Source organism: Arachis ipaensis, chromosome B10, assembly GCF_059453495.1.
Source record: "Arachis ipaensis isolate K30076 ecotype BB chromosome B10, ASM5945349v1, whole genome shotgun sequence".
In the NCBI taxonomy this organism is placed as follows: domain Eukaryota; kingdom Viridiplantae; phylum Streptophyta; class Magnoliopsida; order Fabales; family Fabaceae; genus Arachis; species Arachis ipaensis.
Window position 1 is genome coordinate 23,263,496 of NC_142435.1, and position 10,286 is coordinate 23,273,781.

Here is a 10,286-nt window from a genome sequence, read left to right on the forward strand (position 1 = left end):
TCAATGGAATCTCTATGGTCTCTAGATGAGCCTCAGATTCCTTTGGTTCCTCAAAGGGAAACTCCTTATTGGTCACTGAACGTCCCAGGAGGTCTTCCTCACTAGGATTCACGTCCTCCTCCTCCTCTTTGGGTTCGGCCACACCAAGTAAGGTAATGGCCTTGCACTCTCTTTTTGGATTCTCTTCTGTATTGCTTGGGAGAGTATTAGGAGGAGTTTCAGTGACCCTTTTACTCAGCTGGCCCACTTGTGCCTCCAAATTTCTAATGGAGGACCTTGTTTCATTCATGAAGCTTAAAGTGGCCTTAGATAGATCAGAGACTATATTTGCTAGGCTAGATGGATTCTGCTCAGAATTCTTTATCTGTTGTTGAGTGGATGATAGAAAAGGCTTGCTATTGCTAAACCTATTTCTTCCACCATTATTAAAGCCTTATTGAGGCTTTTGTTAATCCTTCCATGAGAAATTTGGATGATTTCTCCATGAGGAATTATAGGTATTCCCATAGGGTTCCCCCATGTAATTCACCTCTGCTATTGCAGGGTTCTTAGGATCATAAGCTTCTTCTTCAGAAGATGCCTCTTGAGTACTGTTGGATGCAGCTTGCAGTCCATTCAGACTCTGAGAAATCATATTGACTTGCTGAGTCAATATTTTATTCTGAGCCAATATGGCATTCAGAGTATCAATTTCAAGAACTCCCTTCCTCTGAGGCGTCCCATTACTCACATGATTCCTTTCAGAAGTGTACATGAACTGGTTATTTGCAACCATGTCAATGAGTTCTTGAGCTTCTGCAGGTGTTTTCTTTAGGTGAATGGATCCACCTGCAGAATGGTCCAATGACATCTTAGACAATTCAGACAAATCATCATAGAATATATCCAGGATGGTCCATTCTGAAAGCATGTCAGAAGGACACTTTTTGGTCAGTTGCTTATATCTCTCCCAAGCTTCATAGAGGGATTCACCTTCTTTCTGTTTGAAGGTTTGAACATCCACTCTAAGTTTGCTAAGCTTTTGAGGAGGAAAGAACTTGGCTAAGAAAGCCGTGACCAGTTTATCCCAAGAGTTCAGGCTATCTTTAGGTTGAGAGTCCAACCATACTCTAGCTCTGTCTCTTACAGCAAACGGGAAAAGCATAAGCCTGTAGACCTCGGAGTCAACCCCATTGGTCTTAACAGTATCACAGATCTGCAAGAACTCAGTTAAGAACTGAAAAGGATCTTTTGATGGAAGTCCATGAAACTTGCAGTTTTGTTGCATCAGAGAAATTAATTGAGGCTTTAGCTCAAAATTGTTTGCTCCAATGGCAGGGATTGAGATGCTTCTTCCATGTAAATTGGAATTTGGTGCAGTAAAGTCACCAAGCATCTTCCTTGCATTGTTATTATTTTTGGCCATGCCTCCTTCTTTTTCGAAATTTCTGTTAGATTTTCTCCAGAGAGTTGTGTTTTAGCTTCCCTTAGCTTCCTCTTTAGAGTCCTTTCAGGTTCAGGATCAGCTTCAACAAGAATGTTCTTATCCTTGTTCCTGCTCATATGAAAAAGAAAAAAATAGAACAGAAAATATGGAATCCTCTATGTCATAGTATAGAGATTCCTTTATGTGAGTAGAAGAAGAAAAGAAATTCGAATACAGAAAGAGGGAGAGGGTTCGAATTTTAAGAAGAAGAGAAGTGTTAGTAGATAAATAAATAATTAGAAGGAGCTGAGAGAGAAGAATTTTCGAAAATAATTGAAAAGAAAAGAAAAATATTTTTGTTTTTAATTTAGAATTAAAAATTAAAATTCGAAAATTAAAAAATAAAATTAAATAAAATTAAATATTAAAACAAATAGTTAATTAAAAAGGAATTTTGAAAAAGGGGAAGGTGATTTTCGAAAATTAGAGAGAGAATTAGTTAGGTAGTTTTGAAAAAGATATGATTGAAATAGTAAACTTTTAAAATCAAACAAAAAGTCAAGTAGTTAATTGAAAAAGATTTGAAAATCAAATTTTGAAAAGATAGGAAGTTAGAAAAGAAGTTAGAAAAGATTTTGAAATTGATTTTGAAAAAGATGTGATTGAAACTTATTTTGAAAATTAAAGTTGATTACTTGACTAACAAGAAACAAAAAGATATGATTTAAACTTTAAAGATTGAACCTTTTTTAATAGGCAAGTAACAACTTGAAAATTTTTTGAATCAATCACATTAATTGTTAGTAATAATTTTGGAAACATGAAATAAAAATAAGAAAAAGATTTTGAAAAATGATTTTAAAAATTTTCGAAAATTATGAAAGAAAAATTAAAAAGATTTGAATTTTGAAAAAGATTTGAAAAAGATAGAATTTTTTTTTTAAATTGAAAATTTGATTTGACTCATAAGAAACAACTAAATTTTAAAAACTTTTGACTAGATCAAATCAAATTTTCGAAAATTATGAGTGAAATAAGGGAAAGATAATGTTTTGATTTTTGAATTTTTTATGAAGAAAGAGAAAAACAACAAAAAGACTCCAGACATGAAAATTATGGATCAAAACAAGGGAAACATGCAAGAACACTTTGAATGCAAAGATGAACACCAAGAACACTTTGAAGATCATGATGAACATCAAGTATATATTTTTGAAAAATTTTCAATAAAAGAAAACATGCAAGACACCAAACTTAGAATTTTTTTAATATTTAGACACTGAGAATTCTAGAATGCATATGAAAAACAAGAAAAGACACAAAACAATAAAAATTAAAGATCAAACAAGAGGATTCATCAAGAACAACTTGAAGATCATGAAGAACATCATGCATGAGTTTTCGAAAAATGCAAGAAAGAGATAAACATGCAATTGACACTAAACTTAAAAACTGACACAAGACTCAAACAAGAAACATCAAATAATTTTTTATTTTTATGATTTTATTAAATTTTTTTTGTATATTTTTCGAAAATTATTTTGAAAAAGAAAATAAGGATTTCAAAATTTTTAATAGGAATTCTAGGAATCTTACAATGTTAGTCTAAAGCTCCAGTCCAGGAATTAGACATGGCTTACTAGCCAGCCAAGTTTTCAGTGAAAGCTCCGGTCCAAAACACTAGACATAGCCAATGGCCAGCCAAGCTTCAGCAGATACAAATCAGACATACAACAGCTGATACTTCATTCAACTTGCTTCTGTGCTGATGAGTGGAAGCCTCGGTCCAAAAGAATTAGACATGGCTTTACAGCCAGCCAGACTTCAACATGTTTCATGAAACTCTAGAATTCCTTCTTAAAAATTCTGAAGAACATAAAATAATTTATTTTTGAAAATTTTTTGAAAATTTTTTGAAAATAAAAAGAATAAAAACAAAAACTTAAAATTAAAATAAAATTACCTAATCTGAGCAACAAGATGAATCGTCAGTTGTCCAAACTCGAACAATCCCCGGCAACGGCGCCAAAAACTTGGTGCACGAAATTGTGATCATTCATTCCTTGGTAACGACGCTAAAAACTTAATACGCACGTTCATAATCTTAGTTCTTTGTCACAACTTCGCACAACTAACCAGCAAGTGCACTGGGTCGTCCAAGTAATAAACCTTACGTGAGTAAGGGTCGATCCCACGGAGATTGTCGGCTTGAAGCAAGCTATGGTCACCTTGTAAATCTCAGTCAGGCAGATTCAAATGGTTATGGAGTTTTAATAATTAAAAGATAAATAAAACGTAAAATAAAGATAGAGATACTTATGTAATTCATTGGTGAGAATTTCTGATAAGCGTATAGAGATGCTTTCGTTCCTCCTGAACCTCTACTTTCCTATTGTCTTCATCCAATCATTCCCACTCCTTTCTATGGCAAGCTTTGTGTAGGGCATCACTGTTGTCAATGGCTACTTCCCATCCTCTCAGTGAAAATGGTCCAAGATGCGTTGTCACCGCACGGCTATTCATCTGTCGGTTCTCGATCATACTGGAATAGGATTCAGTAATCCTTTTGCATCTGTCACTACGCCCAACACTCGCGAGTTTGAAGCTCGTCACAGCCATCCCTTCCCGGATCCTACTCGGAATACCACAGATAAGGTTTAGACTTTCCGGACCTCAAGAATGGCCGCCAATAATTCTAGCCTATACCACAAAGACTCTGATCTCACAATCAGAAGGCTAAGAGATACACATTCAAGCTTGTTTGCATGTAGAACGGAAGTGTTTGTCAGGCACGCGTTCATAAGTAAGAATGATGATGAGCGTCACATAATCATCACATTCGTCATGTTCTTATGTGCGAATGAATATCTTAGAGAAGAAATAGGCTTGAGTTGAATAGAAAAACAATAGTACTTTGCATTAATTCATGAGGAACAGCAGAGCTCCACACCTTAATCTATGGTGTGTAGAAACTCTACCGTTGAAAATACATAAGTGGTAGTGGTCCAGGCATGGCCGAATGGCCAACCTCCCAAAGAGGGTTCAATCATCAAAACATGATCAAAAGATGTCTAACACAATAGTAAAAAGTTTTATTTATACTAAACTAGTTACTAGGGTTACAAAAATGAGTAAATGATGCAGAAATTCACTTTTGGGCCTACTTGGTGTGTGCTTGGGCTGAGCATTAAAGCTTTCACATGCAGAGGTCTTCCTTGGAGTTAAACGCCAGTTTGTAACCTGTTTCTGGCATTTAACTCTGCTTTGCAACCTGTTTCTGGCGTTTAACTCCAGAATAGGGCAGAGAGCTGGCGTTGAACGCTAGTTTGCGTCGTCTAAACTCAGGCAAAGTATGGTCTATTATATATTGCTGGAAAGCCCTGGATGTCTACTTTCTAAATCAATTGAGAGCGCGCCATTTGGACTCCTGTTGCTCCAGAAAATCCACTTTGAGTGCAGGGAGGTCAGAATCCAACAGCATCTGCAGTCCTTCTTCAACCTCTGAATCTGATTTTTGCTCAAGTCCCTCAATTTCAGCCAGAAAATACCTAAAATCACAGAAAAACACACAAACTCATAGTAAAGTCCAGAAATTTGATTTTTGTTTAAAAACTAATAAAAATATACTAAAAACTAACTAAATCATACTGAAAACTATGTAAAAACAATGCCAAAAAGCGTATAAATTATCCACTCATCAGTAATGCTGACCTGTTGTTTGGAGGTATTACAAATGTTTGTGGAATTTCTGGTGGTATGTTAGCTGGAGGCTTGATTCTTGATAAAATGACTTCAACAATCTCTAATGCCTTCAAGGTAGACTTAGTTGATTTTCATTTATTGTTTATTACGGAGGGATGATGTTAAGGCTATTGTTGTCACATGTATTGCAACATGCTTCTGAGTTGAGAAGCTTTTTTCTTGGATGGAATGACACTTCTATTTTATTTTATTTTCCAATTTTATAAGATAATCTTGGTCCTTATGCCAAGATATATCCTTGTTAGTTAATCTCATTTTTCCTTAAAGTTCCAATGCATTTAGTCCAATTATGATTTTGTGCACTACAAAAAAAGAAGTTTAAAATGGCATTTATATTACGGCGATTTCAAAGAACCGCCGTAATATTTGGATATTATGGCACTTTTGGTCGCTGCCAGTAATAAATTTGTATTTGATGGCGGTTTTAGTCATTATAGCGGTTTTGAACCGCCTTTATCACTTGTATATAAAAACACAAATTGAACATTCCTAGTTACAGAAACACTTGGTTGAAAGTTGAAGCTCGTGTACGACGCTACTGCAGTGACCTCTCTCTCTTGTGTTCTCTGACGATCTCGTCCAACGAAGATCTTCTCCGGTGACATCTCCTCCAGCGACAGCTTTCCCAGCTGCAATCTCTTCCGATGACGTCCCCTCTAGCTTCCTCTCCTTGCCATCCCCTGCGTCTTCTCCGCCAAAATCTCAGCGCCTCCCTTTCGTTCTGGATCAGAAAGGTTGGCTTACCTCTTTTAAGTAGTTTTCGAGGATTCATCGCGAGTGGTTCCACTGTTTGCGCAGCAAAATCAACAGCAACAGCAAGAATAAGATGTGTGGTTGAATCTAGTTTATGTCTTTTTGTAAACTTGTAATTGCGGTTTTAGATTGCTATTGATGTGATTATGATTATGATTGAGCTACTGTTATTGCAATTGAAATAAGAACCCTAGGTTTTTGGCAAGCATTTGCACCTAATTGTGACTAGACAATACGTGATTGAATGAGAATGCATTTGAATGTTAGTGTTTTGATTTCTCGTAATTTATATGCTGTATTTTTGCATTTCAGTTACAGTTGATTGAAGAACAGGGATTTTGGTAAGGATGTTTAAACTTGAAACATGGAAATGGACCCCTGACTCATTAAGATTTTGGAATGATGAGTTCTATTTTCGTTTCTTTTAGTGCAACTCAAAGTTCAGAGTTGTTTTCAGTTGATATTTGTTGTGACTAGCTCTTACAATTTCTTGCAATTTCTTGTCCATAAGGTGTGTTATTGTCTTTGAGTCTAATATTTCTTTTGAGGAGCTTATGCTTTATGCATTTTTCGTGCTTGGGTCATCATTCATTCACTTTTGCTTTGTTGATATGATTGAGATGGATTGTTTCTAAGCCATAGAGGAAGTATCTAAAAGAACAGTAGCGTTAATTGACTGCTTTTGAAATGATTTCTCTAGTAATCTTTGTCAGCAGTTGAGTTTGAACATGTTTCTTGCAATTTCTTGTCCATAAGGTGTTTGTGTTATTGTCTTTGAGTCTAATATTGTTGCAATGACTCTTGCATTGTGTTTCTCTGTGCTATTTTTGGTCCAATGAATTGGAGAGTAGGAATTTTCAATCTTGCAGATTGTAGCTGCCCTTGCTGCTCAATGAAAGCTTTTGTTTATTATGGAATCGCGATTTTTCAGGAGATTGCTTTCTTCGATGTTACTCGAACGGGAGAAATCTTAAGTAGGTTGTCGGAAGATACACAGATCATAAAGAATGTCGCAACTACCAATGTTTCTGAGGCCATGAAGAACCTAGCAACAGCACTTACGGGTCTCAGCTTCATGTTTGCAACATCTTGGAAGTTAACATGTGAGTAGTTGAAGAGTGAAGGTTTATTTCATAGACTATAGACATACATTTATTCCATTGTTCGAATTCTAACTTCTCTCTCTTCCCTCAATATCTTATAGTGTTGGCTTTGGCTGTTGTGCCTGTAATTTCTGTTGCTGTCTGTAAATTTAGGCATTTCCTGCGTGAACTATCTCACAAAATTCAAACTGCAGCTGCAGTAGCATCTTCAATTGCTGAGGTATTTCTCTTCCATCAAACCAACATTAGGAGATGATATTCATTTTCAATCTAATCTTAATTTTGCATGCTGCTTAGAAATCATTTGATGCCATAAGAATAGTAAGATCTTTTGCCTAAGAAGATTATGAAATTTCATGCTACTTTGAGAAAGTTAGTGAGACACACAGCCTTGGCCTTAAGCAAGCTGTGAGTTAGTCCTTTCTGGTTTGATCTATGTGCTACTTTGTACACTAAGTTGTTTTGCCTATGCATTTTAACCTTATCCACTTGATGTTACAGAAAGTCGTTGGACTCTTTTCTGGAGGCTTTAATGCAGCGTCCACACTTTCTGTTATCGTAGCAGTGGGATCTTCTATATCTTCTATATCTTTTTTGTTAATCACAACCTGTCTAATAAGAATAAATGGCTACCGGAAACCTGGTTTGATTGCATTGTTTGATGTTGATGTCACTCTTATAGCCCCAAGGAAGGTATTTGTTCTTCTTGAGCCAATGGCATTAGTATTGTATAGATAAAAAAATATATTAATGGAACAATTTGATGTGGTCTGAGTCACATTTATTGTTTACAAGTAGTTTAAGGTTACTAATTTTACTTGCGCCCTCAGCGCTAAGCTTAGAGGTAAATTTGATTTTGGTCCACTCTTCTATTTTACTTGCGATTAAAATGGAAGCTTCACTTCTAATTAAGAAGCTATAGACTCTACACTATGACATATTATTATATCTTAATTTAACATTATAAATTTGTTTCTCTCTTATTCTGAATTAATATGAATATGATATGATTCTTTCGGCTTGGTGTATATCTAGAATAAAAATGTATAAAAGAAAAGTCGTGATGCTTTTCTTTTCGCTGAATGAATGATTTATTGAATTTAATATATAATAAGTACAAGCTAAGCTTGAAAAATATATGATTTGAAGTGGCATGAAAGTCACTCAAAGTAATGATATTCTGAAAGGGTGCAGCTGTATAAACAAGACCAAGTTGAAAAAGTATATTCATATCATATGCCATATATATTCAATTTCACTCTCACTCAATATTATTAGTTTAATTTTGCCTCTACTATATAAAATACAATATAAAGGACATGAGAGAATGAAAAAAAACTACTTAATGTAGACCGTCAATTTTTTTTTTACTTTTTTCCTATAATTTTGACATGAGTGATATTTCATTATTATCTGAATTTTAATTGGCAGGTGACACAATTTGCAATACACAAATGAAAACTATAAAATTCAAGGTGTCTATGGAAAGCATTATTTTTCTCTTAATAATTGTTTCTCTTTTTCTTTGAAAAGATACCTCCAAAACCAATGAGTGGAATAAGTGGCTTGATCTTATTCTTCTTCTTCTCACTCCCAATTGAATGGTGCCTCTTCAATTTTTCAACTTCAAGTGTAAGCGGTTGTGGTGACGGTGAAATAATGAGTTAATGAGGGTGTATTTGCAAAAGTCACATACCTTTTCTTTTGCAATTCATCATCATCAAACTTTGTTACATTATTTTTATTTTTATTATTCTCCATGTCCTTGACATCTTCAATAATAACCGGTTGTTCTTCTTCTTCTTGCATTATGGGATGATGCTTATTATTATTATTATTATTATTATTATTATTATTATTATTATTATTATTATTATTATTATTATTATTATTATTATTATTGTTGCCCATGGATTCTTGCTTCAATTGTTGAAGCTCTTGCCTTGTGAGTTCAAGCTCTTCTTGCAATGAAGAAAGACAATGCGCCATTGACATGGTTTCTTCTTTAGCTTTTTGAAGGTTTTGCTTTGTCTCTTCAAGCTCAGCTTCAATGGCTTCATGCCTCAGGTTCAAAGGCTCATCAATAATAACCCTATTTTCCATTATTTTGTAATAATACACTCTATGTGTTTGTTATTTTACTTCTTAGAAATTGGAATCATTTAAATATATATTTTGTTGTCCAGTTGTTGCAGCTGAATCTTTAGCTCTGACCCTGCAAGCATCTTGCAATTTAAAAGATTCAAAAGAACTTTTTGAAAGGTTATTCCAATATTATTAATTTGTTATATCCTTGGATTTAACTTTCGCTATATCTGGTTATGATTTATGAAATGTTGTGTTAGCAGAATGTTGTGTGAGAAAATCTGCTTCCTTTCTTAATATATTCTTGATGATTTCATTGATTGAGATGTCTCTTCATTATAAGATGAAACTAAATGAGTAAATGACCCTTTTCTCATAGGAAGCTAGAGCTTTACTAGGAAGCCTTGAATATCAGAAGGGTAATTTTGTTTATTATATTTTCAAATTATATTTTTGTTGTAGGAATTGAATCAAGAGAGTGAGATTTCATCGCCAAAAGAGTTAGGAAGTAGGTCTTCTGGAGCAAGCAATAGAGCAGCATGAAATATGATGGAGATTTTATGTATTAAGAGTTACATGTTATGACATTTATAGTTGAAAAATTATGTTATGTTTGATACTTTGTATAAGAGTTATTACTTTTGATTTCTAATACTAAAAAATCATATATTATGTTTAATACTTTGTTTCTGAGTTATATAATATTTTGTTTATGGATTATGATTTCTAATAATAAATATTATTTGTTTAACACGATAAAAACGAGGGTAAAAATTGCATTTTTAAACGATAAAAGAGTGTCACTGTTAGGGTTAAAACGGCAGTTCAAAAATGACATTTTAACCAATCAAAAGCCACCTTGTAAGGGTAAAAACGGCGGTTCAAAAATACCATTTTAACCGACTGAAATGCCACTATTAGGGTAAAAATGGCGGTTCAAGAATACCATTTTAACCGACTAAAATGCCATTCTGTGAGGGTAATAATGGCGGTTTAAACTGCCATTTTAACCAACCCTTAAACCGCCGTTTTAACCTGGAAATAACGGCGGTTTGAACCGCCATTTTAACCCAGTAAAAAACCGCCGTTTTAACCTGGAAATAATGGCGGTTTGAACCGCCATTTTAACCCAGCAGAAAACCGCCGTTTTAACCCCAGGAAATTGTGGCGGTTTTCAG

General features: G+C 34.4%; 1 protein-coding gene and 1 non-coding gene across 2 annotated transcripts; both read left to right on the forward strand.

The window, feature by feature from the left end:
* Nucleotides 1-904: 904 nt before the first annotated feature.
* Nucleotides 905-1,012, forward strand: LOC148579412 (small nucleolar RNA R71). The gene has a single exon (XR_015895976.1). It is a non-coding gene; the product is annotated as a small nucleolar RNA R71 (small nucleolar RNA).
* A 4,799-nt stretch (nucleotides 1,013-5,811) lies between these two features.
* LOC148579413 (uncharacterized) lies at nucleotides 5,812-9,405 on the forward strand. The gene is made up of 7 exons (XM_088489945.1): nucleotides 5,812-5,995; nucleotides 6,790-7,023; nucleotides 7,125-7,243; nucleotides 7,525-7,716; nucleotides 9,033-9,090; nucleotides 9,210-9,285; nucleotides 9,369-9,405. Exons 1-7 carry the CDS (start codon nucleotides 5,812-5,814, stop codon nucleotides 9,403-9,405), a joined length of 900 nt encoding a protein of 299 aa, XP_088346071.1.
* Nucleotides 9,406-10,286: the final 881 nt, after the last annotated feature.